Here is a 19,940-nt window from a genome sequence, read left to right on the forward strand (position 1 = left end):
TCGGCCCCAAATGGGGCGTTATATAACATGTGTGAGTATATCACAGTCTTGATAGCATGTAAGCCTTGAAGTATAACTGGGGTGGCTGCTTTAATGGTCCTCTAAGGAGAGATGTAGTTTTAAGATTCCATAGCCCAAATTACTTAATTTGATGATGCTGCATGTGTGGTTAGATGGATTCCTATGGCGGTACGATTTGTTATTGCCTGAAGAGCCAGTTCACACTGAGGCGACACGACTTCGGGGGGCGACCTGTGAAGTCGCATGCACCGCGACTTCGGCACGACTTGTAGGGACTTCACATAATGGAAGTCTATGCAAGTCGCTCCGAGGTCGCCCCAAAGTAGTACAGGACCCTTTTTCTAAGTCGGAGCGACTTGTGTCACTCCTATTAGAACGGATCCTGTATTACTCAATGGACCGCGACCGACCGCGACTTGTCAGGCTGACAAGTCGGGGCAGTGTGAATGGGCTCTAAAAGTCTCACACCCAAGGGGATTTTTTTTTCGTTTTTTTTCATATCGTAAACAGTGACCACGAGCATTCACATTGCTGAGGGCGCTAAGTGAGCATGCTCCAAGCACAGAACAGTGACGCTGATAGTATCCGTGTACAGTATTTGGCAGCACAGCAAAAAAAGCCCACTACTGTAATGTCACATACACTATATTGTCAAAAGTATTGGGACGCCTGCCTTTACACACACATGAACTTTAATGGCATCCCAGTCTTAGTCCGTAGGATTCAATATTGAGTTGGCCCTCCCTTTGCAGCTATAACAGCTTCAACTCTTCTGGGAAGGCTGTCCACAAGGTTTAGGAGTGTGTCTATGGGAATGTTTGACCATTCTTCCAGAAGCGCATTTGTGAGGCCAGGCACTGATGTTGAACGAGAAGGCCTGGCTCGTAGTCTCCACTTTAAATAATCCCAAAGGTTTTCTATCGGGTTGAGGTCAGGACTCTGTGCAGGCCAGTCATATTCCTCCACCCCAAACTCGCTCATTCATGTCTTTATGGACCTTGCTTTATGCACTGCTCCAAATCATTTGGTGGAGGGGGGATTATGGTGTGGGGTTGTTTTTCAGGGGTTGGGATTGGCTCCTTAGTACCTATGAAGGGAACTCTTAAGGCATTAGCAACATTTTGGACAATTTTATGCTCCCAACTTTGTGGGAACAGCTTGGGGATGGCCCCTTCCTGTTCCAACATGACTGCACACCAGTGCACAAAGCAAGATCCATGAAGACATGGATGAGTGACTTTGGAGTGGAGGAACATGACTGGCCTGCAAAAAATCCTGACCTCAACCCGATAGATCACCTTTGGGATAAATTAGAGTGGAGACTGCGAGCCAGGCCTTCTCATCTAACATCAGTGCCTGACCTCACAAATGCACTTCTGGAAGAATGGTCAAACATTCCCATAGACACACTCCTAAACCTTGTGGACAGCCTTCCCAGAAGAGTTGAAGCTGTTATAGCTGCAAAGGGTGGAGCCAACTCAATATTGAACCCTACGGACTAAGACTGGGATGCCATTAAAATTTATGTGTGTGTAAAGGCAGGCGTCCCAATACTTTTGACAATATCGTGTATATGTGCATTGCTGGTGGCCACAGGTTAAACACAGCCTTTGCTTTACAAATAAATATTTATTGTATGAATAAAGATTCCCAAAGCACCATGATGTAGCTAAAAAACATTGCAGATGAGATTTGTTTGATAAAACCAAGATTTTCTTTCGCTTCCTGTATGGCAGCGTTGTCACGGGGACAGGATATGAGGGGAAATCTCCCCACCAAAGCCTTTGACAGCAATTAAAACTAGACATTTTTTAATCATTCTGTATCCAAAAAAACTAAAAAAAAAAGTATTGTTTTGGCTGGGGTTACACTTTAAAACAGTAATTGAAACTCTGCTTTCTTTCCAGGTATGTCAAATCTGGAGGTGATCACAGCTCTGGAACGTGGCTATCGCATGCCATGCCCAGGAAACTGTCCGCGGGAGCTGTACAACATCATGCTGGAATGTTGGCAGCAGACGCCTGAACAGAGACCAACCTTCGAATACCTGCAAGGTGTATTAGAAGATTTCTTTACTGCCACTGAACACCAATACCAGCAGCAGCCCTGAGGGGGTGCCAACCTGCACCGCCTAGCATTTAGGAATGCATGCAATGCCAACTCTGTGTTGGACTTACAGGCCAACCTTATCTTCACCAAGTTTTTAGCATTTCATCTACGCCAATTCATGGCATAAGGAGAAAACAGTTTTGTGCCATTTTATAAATAGTCAAATTTATTCCTGAAATATTAATATTTTACACCCGCTTTCTTATCGCTGTGAAGGTTACAGCGAGTCTTACAGAAAGGACATTGGCACACAGTGCCTCTGGAAGGTGCTGTTAGTAGATACATTTTCATACACAATTTTATTATTTCTTTTACACATGGAATAGGAGAGACTGGACCGGCACTGTGCACATTGGAAGCTGTGAACCAGCACTGTACACACTGAAAACTCTGCACCAACGCTGTGTACACTGGAAACATTGCACTAGAGATGAGCCTGGGCATCCTCCAAGTTTATTCCATTCTGGACTGCAGCTTATTGAAGTACAAAAAAGTGGGAGTTCGGAGGATGCCTGAACCCATCTCTGCTCTGCACCAGCATTGTGCACCCTGAAAACTTTGGATCAGTACTATGCACACTGGCAGCTCTGAATCGGCACTGTGTGTGCTGAAAATTCTGCACCAGCCCCGTGCACACTGCAAACTCTGCACCAGCACTGTGCACACTGCAAACCCTGCACCAGCACTGTGTACATTGAAAACTCTGCACCAGCACCGTGCACACTGCAAACCCTGCACCAGCACTGTGTACATTGAAAACTCAGCACCAGCCCCGTGCACACTGAAAACTCTGCACCGGCACTGTACACACTGCAAACCCTGCACCAACACAGTGTACATTGAACGCTCTGCACCAGCCCCATGCACACTGCAAACCCTGCACCAGGACTGTGTACATTGAAAACTCTGCACCAGCACCGTGCACACTGCAAACCCTGCACCAACACAGTGTACATTGAAAACTCTGCACCAGCCCCGTGCACACTGCAAACCCTGCACCAGCACTGTGTACATTGAAAACTCTGCACCAGCACCATGCACACTGCAAACCCTGCACCAGCACTGTGTACATTGAAGACTCTGCACCAGCACCATGCACACTGCAAGCCCTGCACCAGCACTGTGTACACTGCAAACCCTGCACCAGCACTGTGTACATTGAAAACTCTGCACCAGCACCGTGCACACTGCAAACCCTGCACCAGCACTGTGTACATTGAAAACTCTGCACCAGCACCATGCACACTGCAAACCCTGCACCAGCAATGTGTACATTGAAGACTCTGCACCAGCACCATGCACACTGCAAACCCTGCACCAGCACCATGCACACTGCAAACCCTGCACCAGCACTGTGCACACTGCAAACCCTGCACCAGCACTGTGTACATTGCAAACTCTGCACCAGCACCCTGCACCAGCACTGTGTACATTGAAAACCCTGCACCAGCACTGTGTACATTGCAAACTCTGCACCAGCACTGTGCACACTGCAAACCCTGAACCAACACTGTGTACATTGCAAACTCTGCACCAGCACTGTACACTAAAAAAAAAAAAACTGTAGCCACACTGTGCTCATTGAAAACTCTGCACCATCACTGAGCATGCTGAAAACTCGACACCAGCACCGAGCACACTGAAAACTCTGCACCAGCACCGTGCACACTGCAAACCCTGCACCAACACTGTGTACTTTGAAAACTCTGCACCAGCACTGTGCACTAAAAAAAACTGTAGCCACACTGTGCTCATTGAAAACTCTGCACCAGCACTGAGCGCACTGAAAACTCTGCACCAGCACCGTGCACACTGTAAACCCTGCACCAACCATGTGTACATGGAAAACTCTGCACCAGCACTGAACACACTGAAAACTTTGCACCAGTACTGTGCACACAGCAAACCCTGCACCAGCACTGAGCACACTGAAAACTCTGCACCAGCACTGTGTACTTTGAAAACTCTGCACCAGCCCTGTGCTCACTGCAAATTCTGGACCAACACTGTGTACAATAAAAACTGTAGCTGCATTGCACGCATGGAAAACTCTGTACCAGCACTGTGCACACTGAATATTTTGCACCGGCACTGTGTACATTGGAAACTCTGCACAACACGGTGCCACTGAAAACTCTGGACCAGCACTATGTACACTGAAAACTGTAGCAGCATTGCATGCATGGAAAACTCTGGACCAGCACTGTGTATGCTGTTAACTCTGGATCAGCACCGTGTACACTGAAAATTCTGCACCAGCATTGTGTGTGCTGAAAACTCTTGATCAGCATTGTGCACACTGAAATCTCTGCACCAATAATATGTACCCTGGAAATTCTCCACCAGCACTGTGTGCTCTAAAAACTCTGCACCAGCAATGTGTGCTCTGAAAACTCTGGACCAGCACTGTGTACACTGAAATCTTTGGATCAGCGCTGTGCACACTGAAAACTCTGCATTGCACTGTGCTCACTGAAAACTCTGCACCAACAATGTGTACATTGAAAACTCTGCATCAGCATTCTGTACACTAAAAACTATTAGTACTATGCACACTGAAAACTCTGCACCAGCACTGTGCATACTGAAAGTTTTTACACAGCACTGTGTGACCTGTACTCTGTACGGTGGCAACTGAACCAAATAAAAAATGATTAAAACTGTGTGCATGTGTTGATCTACAGTCGGTGAAGGAAGGTCATTGGTCAATGTGGACAGAAGAGCTGGCCAATCACAGGGTTATGGTTCCAAATTAGCGCTTTTCTGTATCAGTTCAGTGAGTGATAACTGCAGGGAAAGGACTCCATGTTGTTATTTATATGAACTCGTTAGTGACTGATGAGCGAATCGATTCTCGAGTCATTTGTTGAACTCATTGCAAAGTCTGGAATTTGCAAAAACTCTACTCCGTAACCGATTGAAAGTCAAGGGGGGGGGGGGGGTGGTAAATCTGGAAAAGCAGCTGGGCACTGCCATGGATGACATAGACCAAAGCAAACTTTTTTAAATACCATTTATCAGGCAAAGGGTCCTCCTTGTTAGGCAACTTTGGAGGCAACATGGGAAAATTACCGCTTCTGTCTAATAAATGCTTAGGAGATGCCTGCAAGCTGTATGTCGTGTTATGAAACAGTACAAATCTCATGGACAGTGACGCCGTATTCTGGTATGACGTATTTTGCATGTGTAATTTGATTCCCTTCCACTTGAGAAAGTGGGAACTTGGGTAGTTTTGGTTACAATACCTGATTTTTTATTAAATGGTAATAGGCCTGAGTAAGGTTTCGTTCACACAAATGCTAATTGGATGCCTTTAAAACCGCATCCGATGTGCATGACATGTGAATGAAGCCGGCACTGTGGTGTGGTTCAAATGCAAATTCCAGGCTCATTGCCTGCTATGGGAACGCATCTGAATTGCACATCTCAGCCCAATCCATACCAGGCCCTTAGGTCTGGTATGGATTTTGAGGGGACCCCCCACGTCAAATTTTTTTAAAAGAAATGGTGTGGGTCCCCCCCCCGAATCCATACCAAACCCTTAGGTCTGGAATGGATTTTGAGGGGACCCCCCACGTCAAATTTTTTTAAAAGAAATGGTGTGGGTCCCCCCTACCCCCGAATCCATACCAAACCCTTAGGTCTGGAATGGATTTTGAGGGGACCCCCCCACGTCAAATCTTTTTTAAAAGAAATAGTGTGGGTCCCCCCTACCCCCGAATCCATACCAAACCCTTAGGTCTGGAATGGATTTTGAGGGGACCCCCACGTCAAATCTTTTTTTTTTAAATGGCATGGGTTCCCCCCCCCCCCTGAATCCATACTGAACCCTTAGGTCTGGTATGGATTGTGAGGGAAACCCCCATACCAAAATGTTTTTAAAAATGGTTTGGGTTCCCCCCCCCCCAAAATCCATACCACACTACCAGACACTTGTCCGAGCATGCAGGAAAGGGCGCCCCCCCCCCCAAACCATATTAAGCCACATGCCCTCAACATTGGGGGTTGTTTTGCCCCCACTCCAAAGCACCTTGTCCACATGTTGATGTGGACAAGGGCCTCTTTCCCACAACCCTGGCTGGTAGTTGTGGGGTCTGCGGGCAGGGGGCTTATTGGAACCTGGAAACCCCCTTTACCAAGGTGGCCCCCAGATCCTGGCCCCCCTATATGAATGATTATGGGGTACATAGTACCCCTACTCTTTCACCCAAAAAAATGTCAAAAAGAAATAAAAACACAGAGACCGTTTTTGACAATTCCTTTAATAAAAAAACAAAAACCCGGCGTAGATCCAGCATCAATCATGATGAACGCTGCTGTCATCGCCGCTAACCTGAAAAAAAAAAGCTTTGCAGCTGTCCCTGGCTCCCGCCATCTGCCCACTCCACCATCTGACAGTTCCTAAATAGCTAAGGAATGGAGCCTGACACCGCCCCCTTGTGACACGGTCAACTGGTGCATGCTGGCTCAGTGACATTGACCCATATCTGAACTTGCAGCTGAACCGCTGAACAGCTGCTTTGGAAAGTTGCAGTGAAAACGCAGGGGAAATTCGCATAAGACATGTGTGAACCTAGCCTAACTGTCACAACAGACCTAAAAGCTAACAGACAGTTTTATAAAGATTATATTAGCAAACGGGTAAAAGTCAATACAGTCCCAGGAGCTGGGAAAACGAAGCCCCCCTGGGCAGAAGAAAATATATAAAACATAGCAAAATATCTAAAACAGAGTGCATAAAAACCTCAGCAACGAGGCAGTTGTTTTGCAGAAATAAAAATGACAGTGCCGGAGACAATAGCCACATATTTAGTGCAGTGGCCAGAGAGTGTGTTATCAGCTTTATTTGGCTGCAATGTAAGAGGCAGTTTTTATTATGAAATACAAATCTAAGTGTGTGTTTTCAGAGACAACAGCCAGAAATATTGTATAGACTGACTGCATTATGTAAATAGGTTTACTAGGCTGCAATTGAAGAGGGAGAGATGAGACTTGTTTTTACCATGAAATAAAATTTAGTGTGTATTATTTCTGAGACACAATAAATATGCTGTATTATACAGACTCTATGCAGGCTATCATTCAACATCCTGCCCTGCACAGTTGCACACAGTATTTTTAGAAGGGTGCATGACCAACTTTGGTACCGTATGAATCCAAATTTAAGAAATAGTCAGCAATTCCTAAACACTGTGTAATAAAAAACAAAGGTGTTAGTTGTATATTCTTTTAAATCTGTCTTGAGGCCCTCAACCCTGGCCTACAGGGCCCACTAACAGGCCATATTTTAGGTATTACCTTGGGGAGATGCAGACTAGAGTACTGCAATCACTGAGCAGCAAATGATATCACCTGGGATGTATTTCAGTTATCTTGAAAATCTGGCCTGTTAGTGGGCCCTGTAGGCCAGGGTTGAGGACCACTGCTCTAAGGGACACTTCCCATGGGCTTTCCGCCCGGCGGACTCTGTTTTGCTCAGCGGGGATCCATCTCCGCTGAGCAGGCAGATGACAGCTCCATCTCTGCTGTCTGTGTAGAGACAGAGCTGTCAGATCCCCGCTCTCCTCTATGCGAGATCGGATGAAAACGGACCACCTGTCCATTTTCATCCGATCCTATCCGATCCTCCAGATGGATGGAAAATAGGGTTTCCATCCGTCTGGATTTCACGGACAGGATCGGATCGGATAGCAGCGGGTGACAGCGGAGATCCGCTGCTCCATAGGGGTGCATGGAGCAAACGATCAGGTCCACCTGAAAAAAGTGACAGGCGGACCTGATCGGAAAGCTCATCCGAAAGGGGCCTATTTGTGACAGTGTGGGACAGGATGATGAATGTAAGTTACTTTTGATGTGACTGTCACTAGCACCCCAAAATTATTTATGCTACCCACTGCTACCCACGCTTAGGACATTCAAAAACCATTGTAAATTTCTTTGCTGACTAGCTTTGTGTATTGCAAAAATGTACCATGCCTTAAAAATGGACAATTTCCTATCAAATACTTACCACGTGTCTCATTTTCTGATGCACTCCATGGCAGCATACTTATGGGTTTACTCCGCCTCCTCTCCTACTCTATAGGATCCCACTACCATTAAAGTGGAGTTCCGGCCTATTTTGCAACTTTAGTGATTCCTGGAGTGCTCGCTAAGCTGATCAACAATTGGGCATTTTCAATTTTTTTCAGGGGTCCCTTACCTTATTTTCAGGGCATTTTTTATTGTACTTCCTCCTTCTCCCCCCTCTGTGGCCGCGGCCACCGACATCACTTATGCCTTTGCATTGCATCCTGGGAGCTGTTTGTCATCACTCCCAGGAGGCTGGAATCAGGAAGAACTCCCAGAACACTCCCTGGAATCAGGAAGAAGGACACAACAGATTACACTGCGGCTTCAGATGCCCACATCCAAGATGGCCGCACCCAGACAGCATTTTTAAAAGTAAGATTTTGACTAAAATCCAATAACGTACACCTTGTAAGTATGAAAATAGCGGTTCTGTAAAGGGCGATGGATTACTATTATAGGGGTATTTTTAGTTAAAAAAGGTATTTGAGGCCGGAACTCCGCTTTTAATTTTGGCTCAGAGGCCACATTCCGTAACTAGCCTACTCATGACACTGAGAGGGTACTCCTGCTGCCATGGAGTAAATCAGGAAAGGAAAATTATGGTAAGTATTTATGTGTGTTTGTACATATGTTTGTTAGTGTGTGTTCGTGTGTCTTTATGTGTGCATATATGCATGTGTCTGTATGTGTGTGTGTACATGTGTTTGTGTGTATGTGTCTGTGTGTACATGTGTCTGTATGTGTGTGTGTGTGTGTGTGTACGTATGTTACTTTTAATCCTGACCCTGACCGCCTATTCCTGTACCTTCAGAACTGCTTTTGTAGGGCTTGTGTGTGATAGCAGCAAGGACAGCTGCTCCTCTGAAAAGCAATCCATGCTCAGATTGCTTTTCAGAGGCATTTAAAAGGTGGTAAAGAGGCAATATGTTGCCTCCTCACCACCTGTTTTAAGCCCGTAAATGCAGCATTACCAAACCGCAACTGTGCAATGCACACAGTTGCAGGGTGGTTGCAGTGCAGCCCCATTCACTCTGGGTTTACCTCCAGCTGCAGCCACAGAATGTGTACACCCCCAGCTGCTGCCTCTGCAGTTAAAGGGGGAGAAGTTGGGGGTGGTAAAAACATCTCAACCATGTGGATTTGCGGCCCCTCCAACCTGACATGTGAACAAGCCCTTGGTTCACATCTGTGTGGCTGCGTGCGGCGTGTAGGGCAGCCCATTCATTTCAATGGGTTTCCATACCCACAGAAAGAAGTCCCTGACCCTTTTTTTTTTTTAAATTGCGCTGCACCAAAAGAACCCTATGCTTTACAATCTGTGGGGTACCGTAAGAATTAACGGTACCCCTAAAGAGCAGAGCATTCATCTGTGTGTCAGGAACTAGCGCGATTTCGCTCATGTTCTGTGAGCTCCCGCGACACACAGTAACTTGAACCAAGCCGTGGACACGGGTACCTCAAGACTGAAATTACTATTCAAGGGCCCCCAGACTGGAAAAAGGTTGAGAAACTCTGCTCTACACAATAGTGAGCCATGAAGGTATCGATCGAGGACCAAGAAGCTGCTCTACAGATTACATCAGGTGCTACATGCCACAAACCCGCCCAAGATGTAGACGCACTCCTGGTGGAATACGTTGTCTCTGCCTCTGGAGAAGGCACAAGCTCTTAGCCCTGTGAGCCTGTTGGATAGACTGAACAATCCATGCCACAATCATCCATCATGAGGCATGTTTTCCTCTGTTCTTTTCGCTAAAGAGAACAAACAGATAATTTGAAACTCTGAAGGAAGCTGTAGCTTGTAGATACGTTAAAGTCTCACCTACATCCAGACAGGGCCGTCTTTAACACAGGGCAAAAGGGGCAGCTGCCCCGGGCCTAGCCATTGTTGTGGGGCCCAAAGCAGCTGCCCCTTGAGCCAGCACTGCCCCACAAATAGATAATAAGTGCATTTGGCAGGGCCCAAGAATATATTTGCCCAGGGTCCAATCAATACTAAAGACGGCTCTGCATCCAGATGATGTACATTGGCACTCTCCAGTACTCTGAAGTTTATCAGGACGATTTCTGGCCTGGATACTCATGAAAAATCAATGTAACTTTGGGGTTTGAATCAAGCATAGGTATCGGCACCACTCAGTCTGGGAAGAACGTTAAGAAAGGTTCTTCATGCCCAAGGGCTCCAATTTTGGAGACTGTTTTTGCCGATGTGATGGCCATGAGGAAGGCAAACTTGTTAGAAAGGTCCTTAATGGAGACTGACCTTGCACACTGACAGCTGCAGCATCCATCCCAAGCATTCCACCCGCTGCAGCATCGATCCCGAGCATTCCACCAGCTGCAGCATCCATCCCGAGCATTCCACCCGCTGCAGCATCCATCGCGAGCATTCCACCCACTAATAGCAGGGCAAATTGGCCAATGGCATGGCTCCAGATCTTCAGCAGCAACAAAACTTGTATGCCCTCCTCTACCCCACTGATATCTGGGAATCACTGGAACTATCAAGGGTCGTTTCACCCGGCAACCCTTTGAACAAGACCTACACACTGAACTACCAGACCCTGGCCACAAACGCTATCATTTTAGCAGAAAAAAAAAGGTAAGGAAGCAACTTCCAACCAACAGGTCCCATGAGGACAAAAAAGGAACGTGGCCTCTAGCTGTGACCCAAAATTTATGGGAGTATAGAGTGGGAGAGGAGGCGGAGTAAAGCCATGCATATCCTGCCATGGAGACTGTCAGGAAAAGTTAGGCATTGCTGAGACACACTGGAGGTCTTCAGCTTGTTACATACTTAATCTGGTTGAAAATAGACACAACAAGACCAAACACACACAAATCGAAAACCTCCATATACACTATCCTATACTCACAGTTGATCCAGAAGAAGGCAAAAAACTCTTCTTGATCCCCCAAGCAGTAGGATTTTCCCTGGATCAACAGGCACCCATGACTATGGTGCCTTGAAAAGGTATTTATACCCCTTGAAATTTTCCACATTTTGTCATGTTACAACCATAAACGTAAATGTATTTTATTGAGGCTTTATGTGGTAGACCGACACAAAGTGGCACATAATTGTGAAGTGGAAGGGAAATGATAAATGGTTTTTAACATTTTTTTCCAACTAAATCTGTGAAAAGTGGAGTGTGCATTTGTATTCACCCCCCTTTAGGGCTCTTTCACACGGTCCGCCTCCGTAGGCGGATCCGTGCTGCTCAGCGGGGATCGATCCGCGATCCCCGCTGAGCCGGCGGATGACAGCTCCGTCTCCGCTTGCAGAGCGGAGAGGGAGGTGTCTCAGCCCCAGCTGCCCTCTATGGGGGATCGGATGAGAGCGGACCGCCTGTCCGCTCTCACCCGATCCGATCCAATTACTGAATGGATGGAAAAATAGGGTTTCCATCCGTCCAGATTTCACGCACAGGATCGGAGGTGTCTCCGCTGACACCCGCTGCCCCATAGAGCTGCATGGAGGATCCGATCAGATCCACCTAAAAAACTGACAGGCGGATCTGATCGGACCGCCCGTGTGAAAGAGCTCTTACTCTGATACCCCTAATTAAAATCTAACCACAAAGATCCTCAATGAAAACGCTGAGGGATTCTATAGGTCTGTGCAGCCACAAACCAGTGTTGTGAAAGCTGGTAGCTGGTAATTGTAGTTCCACATAAGTGAAAGACCAAAACCACAGTTAATGCAAACATATAAAATGTTTATTGGTCCAACCAGGGCTGCTGTCAGAAATTAGGGGGCCCTATAAAGTTTACCTGATAGGGCCCCTTCCCCATCCAAAAGTGACTGAGGACATAGATTTATCAGTCCCTTTCCCTGTAGCCTCAGCTGCACAGATGAATGAATAGGAAGTGCTCCTGCTCATTCACAAATTGAAGCATAGTAAACACAGTTGATGAATAGTCACAGAAGTTATTGGTACTGATCACTCATGGTGTTCATTCAGCAAAGGAAGCTGCTGCGGGCACACAGGGGGAGGTTTCAAGATGAAAAATGGGGAAAGGGGGCCATTAAATATGTAATTTTACTTGCCCCTTCCCCCATTCTCCGTTTTGAAACATCCCCCTGTGTGCCCGCAGCAGTTGCTGGCAGGAGAGGAAAGGAGGGAAGCCGGAAGAGCTGCAGGAGAAAGAGGCACACAGGGGAGCCCAGACAGCAGATGGAAGGGGGTATGTACTAGAAACAATCCCCCTGCAGTGCAGCCAGAGGGGGAAAGAGGAGGAGAAGCTGGTAGCGCTCCAGGGGTAGGCAGAAGAGGATTAGTGTCTGCAATAAGACAGTACAGCCGGTACCTCCTTCTGAACAGGTGCCCGGACCCCCCTTTTGAACTGATGGGGCCCAGTACAGGAGGGCTGGCTGTACTGCCTTATCAGCGGCCCTGGGTCCAACAACAAACCTAAAAAAGATAAAAAGGCTCCTGTGTGAACAGACTGGACTGAGTAAAGCCACGTACACACGATCAGATTATTGGACGAATTTTCGCCCGTTTTTTGTTGCATGCTTGTCTCATATGGAAAGTGAAGAGGTTACTTTCATACGAAATTTCCCGTATGACAGAATTCAACTTCAGAAGTGATGTCATGTGTTGAATTGTTTTGTATGTGTTCTTTCATTTCTGAGAATGCCTAGTCTTGCTCTAACAATTTTTTTCGGACGAAAACTATACTAATTAAATGAAAATTGGACTTTGTGTTCACTTACGATAAAAATTTTAAAGCCTGCACATCCAGTTTTTGTGGTACGAAAATTCGTAATCGGCTGTCGAAAGCACTAAACTAACGATCCGAAAGTCAGCAGATCGTTCCTCAGACGAAATTGTACGGGCCTTTAGTGTCAATCACATGTTGCCATAATCCCACATGGACGTGACTTGAAAAGCTGAAAACACATACCATTAATCAAGCAGGTGTCGGAGAGGAGAGAGGAGGTCGTCTTCCCAGGTAACACCACTCGTTCTCCCAGATGGAAAAAAACAGATGCCGTATAAAGGATATGGGGAAGAGCCCAATGTGTAGCGCTATAATAGATATGGTAAAGAGCCCAATGTGTACCACTATGATAGATATGGTAAAGAGCCCAATGTGTACCACTATGATAGATATGGTGAAGAGCCCAATGTGTACCACTATGATAGATATGGTGAAGAGCCCAATGTGTACCACTATGATAGATATGGTGAAGAGCCCAATGTGTGCCGGTATGATGGATATGGTAAAGAACCCAATGTGTACCGCTATGATGGATATGGTAAAGAGCCCAATGTGTACCACTATGATAGATATGGTGAAGAGCCCAATGTGTACCACTATGATAGATATGGTGAAGAGCCCAATGTGTACCACTATGATGGATTTGGTAAAGAGCCCAATGTGTACCACTATGATAGATATGGTAAAGAACCCAATGTGTACTGCTATGATGGATATGGTAAAGAGCCTAATGTGTTTCCCAGTATGATGGATATGGTAAAGAACTCAATGTGTTCCACTATAATGGATATGGTAAAGAGCCCAATGTGTGCCGGTATGATGGATATGGTAAAGAACTCAATGTGTGTCGCTATGATGGATATGGTAAAGAGCCCAATGTGTGCCGGTATGATGGATATGGTAAAGAACCCAATGTGTACCACTATGATGGATATGGTAAAGAACCCAATGTGTACCACTATGATGGATATGGTAAAGAACCCAATGTGTGCCGGTATGATGGATATGGTAAAGAGCCCAATGTGTGAAGTTATGATGGATATGGTAAAGAGCCCAATGTGTAGCGCTATGATGGATATGGTAAAGAGCCCAATGTGTGAAGTTATGATGGATATGGTAAAGAGCCCAATGTGTAGCGCTATGATGGATATGGTAAAGAGCCCAATGTGTACCGCTATGATGGATATGGTAAAGAGCCCAATGTGTACCACTATGATGGATAAGGTAAAGAGCCCAATGTGTACCGCTATGATGGATATGGTAAAGAGCCCAATGTGTGCCGGTATGATGGATATGGTAAAGAACCCAATGTGTACCACTGTGATGGATAGGGTAAAGAGCCCAATGTGTAGCGCTATGATGGATATGGTAAAGAACCCAATGTGTGCCGGTATGATGGATATGGTAAAGAGCCCAATGTGTGCCGTTATGATGGATATGGTAAAGAGCCCAATGTGTGCCGTTATGATGGATATGGTAAAGAGCCCAATGTGTGCCGTTATGATGGATATGGTAAAGAGCCCAATGTGTGCTGCAATGATGGATATGGTAAAGAGCCCAATGTGCGCTGCTATGATGGATATGGTGAAGAGCCCAATGTGTGCGGCTATGATGGACTACTGGCACAATGTGGAAAAGCCAGGGATGTATTTTGCAGGCAAGGATGCAAAAAAGCACAAAAAGCCAGGGCTGTATATGGCAGCCAAAGATGACATGAGGCTGTGGAGAAAGGCCACGGACTCGCCGATCAATCCCAGGACAATCCTGGGAGACTCAGGCAAAGGATGGGTAGCCAAAGCTTCTGGATGGTGCACCACATGCGATGTCACGGCCGCTGAGGTCACTTGATGTGGGTGGTGCGCGTTGGGACAACGGGATAGCAACAATGTTCTGTGGAGCATTCTTAGAAGGCTGTCCTCGGGACGATGCGTTTCAGGCGTGGCTCATCTTCAGGTCATGTCCTGGTGTCCCAACATGCACCGCATCCAGTGACCACATTGGCTGTGACATCGCATCTGGTGCACCGTCTGGAAGCTTTCGCTACCCATCCTTTGCCTGAGTCTCCCAGGATTGTCCTGGGATTGATCGGCGAGTCCGTGGCCTTTCTCCACAGCCTCATGTCATCCTTGGCTGCCATATACAGCCCTGGCTTTTTGTGCTTTTTTGCATCCTTGCCTGCAAAATACATCCCTGGCTTTTCCGCATTGTGCCAGTAGTCCGTCATAGCCGCACACATTGGGCTCTTCACCATATCCTTTTTACAGCATCTGGTTTTTTCCATCTGGGAGAACAAGTGGTTTTACCTGGGAAGACGACCTCCTCTCTCCCCTCCGGCACTTGCTTCACTGATGATACGTGTTTTCAGCTTTTCAAGTGACGTCCATGTGGGATTATTGCAATATGTGATTGACCTTTACACAGTCCAGTCTGTTCACACAGGAGCCTTTTTATCTTTTTTAAGTTTGTTGTTGGACCAAAAAACATTTTATATGTTTTTGGTCTTTCACTCATTTGGAACTACAATTACCAGCCACCAACTTTCACAACACTAACTAAAATCTAGTGGAACCAATTGCCTTCAGAAGAAAAAAGGGGGGATTTGAGACTTTAAATGAGATGCATGGTGGGATTTGCCGTGCATCTCCATCCCTATTCAATGAATTGAAAAAAGAGAGGTTTGGGACTTTAACCACTTGCTGACCGCCGCACGACTATATACTGCGGCGGTCAGCCCCTCACAGGCAAAGCGACGTAGGTCTACGTCGCTAGCCTGTGAGGCTTCTAGGGAGCGAGTGCGCGCCGCCGGAGGCGCGCTCCCACGCGGTCACGGACCCCCCCGCGCGTGTGCACGGCGGACCCGATGTCCGCTGGGCACTCGCGATCGTCCGTGACACCGGAAAAAAGGCAGGCGGCTGATGTAAACAAAGCCGCCTGTCATTCTTCCCTTTGTAAGAATGGAGATCAGACGGTTCTACTATGTAGGACCGTTGATCTCTGTTCTTACACCAGTAGCCATGTCCAATCACAGTTAGAAGCCCGACCCTAGGACACACTTAACCCCTCCTTCTCCGATACAGTTAACCCCTTCACTGCCAGTGTCATTTTTACAGTAACAGTGCATATGTATAGCACTGATTACTGCAGTAATGTCACTGGTAGCCCCAAGAGAGTCAAAAATGTCAGTCAAGGGTCCGATCTGTCCGCCGCAATGTCGCAGTCCCGCAAAAAAAATCACAGATCGCCGCCATTACTCGTTAAAAAAAAAAAACACCAAAAATGACAAAAATCTTTGCCTTAGTTAGTAAACGCAATAACTTTTGCGCAAACCAATCAAAATATGCTTATTGTGATTTTTTTTTACCAAACATAGGTAGCAGAAAACAAATTGGCCAAAAATGTAAAAAAATTTTGATTTTTACATTTTTTGGGGGGGAATTTCATATAAAAAAATGTGAAAAATATTGTTATTTTTTCAAAATTTACGCTTTTTTTGTTTATAGCGCAAAAAGTAAAAATCGCACAGGTGATCAAATACCACCAAAAGAAAGCTCTGTTTGTGGGAAAAAAAAGGACGTCAATTTCGTTTGGGTACGGCGTCGCACGACCGCGCAATTGTCAGTTAAAGTCGCACAGTGCCGAATCGCAAAATAGGCCCTGGTCAGGAAGGGGGTAAAATCTTCCGGGGCTTAAGTGGTTAAATGAGATGCATGGTGGGATTTGCTGTGCATCTCCATCCCTATTCAATGAATTGAAAAAAGAGAGGTTTGGGACTTTAAATGAAGGACATGAAAGGCTGGCAGGGAATTATGAAATGGCATTTAATGATGTATACAAATGTAAACACATGAAAAATTGACAAAACCATAGTCATCAAAATAGTACACAAGTATAAAATTATAAAAATGTCCTCAAATACAGTTGCATAATAATCAACATGGCTGATTCCAAGGAGTATTAGAATGATGATGACATCAAAAAAGTACATATTCCTAACGGAGTAATGTAGTCTATAACCAACATCATAACCTCAACGCGTTTCGTGCAGTGTTAATTTCGTTGACTAAAACCGACTAAAACGTTTTCGTCGACTAAATTAACACAATTTTATGCCCCATACAAACGTGCAGATTATCTGAAGACTTTTGTCTTCAGATTTACCTTTTCTATGTAGTGCAAGGGCCTGCCGGATTGCATACAAATTGAAAGTGTTTAGGTTTGACCTCATATTATATGGTTTTGGTAAGTCTGCAGACAAAAGTCTTCAGATAATCTGCACGTGTGTATGGGGCATTAGTCTACTAAAATACGACTAAAACTAAAACAATTCAGATGACTAAAATACGACTAAAACTAAAATGGCATTTTAGTCTTAAGACTAAAATACAACTAAAACTAAAATGGCATTTTAGTCAAAAGACTATACCTAAAACTAAATCGAAATCTGCTGCCAAAATTAACACTGGTGCATGCTCAAAGCTTAATACCATAAATAATAACATATATTAGATTTTTCACTCCAGGACCAACAGTAGTATATAATGAGTTTGGAAATTGTAGAGAAATGCTTAAATAATGCATTACAAATTACAATTGAACTACACCCATTCGATTATAGATGACTAAAATTAGTTATAGTCGACTAAAATGTAGGACGTTTTAGTCGACTAAAATGTAGGACGTTTTAGTCGACTAAAATGTAGGACGTTTTAGTCGACTAAAATGTAGGACGTTTTAGTCGACTAAAATGGACTGGAGTTTTAGTCGACTCAATACGACTAAAACTAAAACACTTGCAGAAGACTAAAATTGGACTAAAACTAAAATGCCATTTTAGTCCTAAGACTAAGACTAAAACTAAATTGAAATTTGCTGCCAAAATTAACACTGGTTTCGTGGACCCAAATCGCCACTTCATCAGGAGTCGATGTGTGTAAAAAATCTATAGAAATAAGGGATAAGGAATATAAGCACAATGAGGATGATTGCAATTGAAGGGGGAAAAAAGAAACAATAATGATAAAATAAAAAGAACAAGGGGGAAGAAAAGGGGAAATAAGCCCCAAACAAACTTCCAACCTTGCATAGCAGCTCACATATTGCGGCATTGAATTTGGAGAGCCTCAGATGCCTACCACGGGAGCTGAGGGCGCACAGGCGGGCAGGCTGGATAAAAACACGCCACACACATGGTGAGTGTGGGCACAGGGGGTTGAAGTGAAGAACTGTAGATATGGCGGCCGTATACACTTGTCTGTAAAAAATATATAGTATAAATATATATCAAAAAGGGGAATGTAGTATATAATAATAGATGGGTGTATACGGATATAAGCTGCCAAAAGAGGTGTATGGTATACAATGGGTGTGACCGGATAGAGAGTGCCAAGGTGTTCCTAAGAAAGTGTAAAAGAAACAATAAATAAGCATGTTGTGACGGGAGTGCACAAGTGCAGTAAACCCACAGTGTGAATAAAGACCTATATGCAAAAGTGTAATGAAATCAAGAAAATGAGTATAACGTGAAGTAACAGAAATGGGATAAAAGAGAGAGGCAATTTGAGAAGGGTGCCCCTACAGGAGAATTGGGTAGGAGAAAGGACCCCAAGGAAGATCCAATACACCGGGGTGAAGTAGAGACCATATCAGTAAAGAGAAAGAACAAGAGAAGTGCAGAGTGAGCAGAGTGCAAAGATCAAGGGTAATACCATGCGTGATGTCCCAGACTCCAACAAGTAGTGCTCCGTGTTCACCAGAGATTAGCCCTGCACTGTGAGCCCAGCGTCACGGCAGTGTATGGAAGACAGTATCGCGGAAACGGAGAACACTAAGGTATGACCGTCCGATGAGCTGTCTATTATACACTGCAGATGGATAATCAAACCGCCGGCGCGTTGGCGCCAAAATTGCCTTCAGAAGTAGCCTAATTAATAAATAGAGTCCACCTGTGTGTAATTTAATCTCAATATAAATGAATCTGTTCTGTGAAGTCCTCAGAGGTTTGTTAGAGAACCTCAGAGACCAAACAGTTTCATGAAGGCCACGGAACACACCAGACAGGTCAGGGATAAAGTTGTGGAGAAGTGTAAAGCTGGGTTAGGTTAACCACTTGCCGACCAGTCACTGGGACTGTACTGCGGCAAAGTGGCTCGATTCCGTACAGCGACGTAGACCTAGGCCGCGCGACTCCTCCCCGTGTGGGCGGCACTCGCGCGCCGCCGGAGGCTCGCTCCCGCTGTTTTCAGTCACAGCGGGAGTCGGGCCAGGGGAGGAGCGGCGGCGATCGCCGCTGCTCTTCCCCGATCGTCGGCGAATCGAGTGTGGAGATCCGCCCGCTTGTGTAAACAAAGCGGGCGGATCTCCTAAGTGACAAACAGTGACAGATTGCAGGGACAGACGATCTGTCCCTGTGTCACTCAGTCACCTCCCCCCACACACGTCAGTAAGCACCAGGCATACATTAACCCCTCCCTCTCCAATAAAATTAACCCCTTCCCTGCCAGTGTCATTTTTACAGTAACAGTGCATATTTATAGCACTGATTACTGCAGTAATGTCACTGGTACCCCCAAAAGTGTCAAAAATGTCAGTCAAGGGTCCGATCTGTCCGTCGCAATGTCGCAGTCCCGCAAAAAAAATCGCAGATCGCCGCCATTACGCGTTAAAAAAAAAAACACCAAAAAATGACAAAAATTTTTCCCTTAGTTAGTAAACGCAATAACTTTTGCGCAAACCAATCAAAATACGCTTATTGCAATTTTTTTTACCAAACATAGGTAGCAGAAAACAAATTGGCCAAAAATTTAAAAAAAATTGGATTTTTACATTTTTTTTGGGGGGGGGGGGGGGGGATTTCATATAAAAAAATGTGAAAAATATTGTTATTTTTTCAAAATTTACGCTCTTTTTTTGTTTATAGCGCAAAAAGTAAAAATCGCACAGGTGATCAAATACCACCAAAAGAAAGCTCTGTTTGTGGGAAAAAAAGGACGTAAATTTCGTTTGGGTACGGC

General features: G+C 45.4%; 2 protein-coding genes and 1 long non-coding RNA gene across 3 annotated transcripts in view; 2 read left to right on the forward strand and 1 right to left on the reverse strand.

Moving 5' to 3' along the window:
• HCK (HCK proto-oncogene, Src family tyrosine kinase) overlaps positions 1-2,720 on the forward strand; it is a 99,831-nt gene extending 97,111 nt beyond the window's left edge. Inside the window, exon 12 of the mRNA XM_082271680.1 lies at positions 1,929-2,720. Within this exon, the coding sequence (XP_082127806.1) occupies positions 1,929-2,131 (203 nt within the window). The 3' untranslated portion in view covers positions 2,132-2,720. The remainder of the gene's footprint in view (positions 1-1,928) is intronic.
• TM9SF4 (transmembrane 9 superfamily member 4) overlaps positions 1-19,940 on the forward strand; it is a 397,487-nt gene that overhangs the window by 307,801 nt on the left and 69,746 nt on the right. The window lies entirely within an intron of this gene.
• On the reverse strand, positions 2,428-2,914 carry LOC309566509. Its single transcript, XR_014225883.1, has 2 exons — positions 2,768-2,914; positions 2,428-2,737 (listed from the first exon to the last, which is right to left on the reverse strand). It is a non-coding gene; the product is annotated as an uncharacterized lncRNA (long non-coding RNA).

This window comes from Pelophylax lessonae (assembly GCF_965119305.1).
Source record: "Pelophylax lessonae genome assembly, chromosome: 11".
In the NCBI taxonomy this organism is placed as follows: Eukaryota; Metazoa; Chordata; class Amphibia; order Anura; family Ranidae; genus Pelophylax; species Pelophylax lessonae.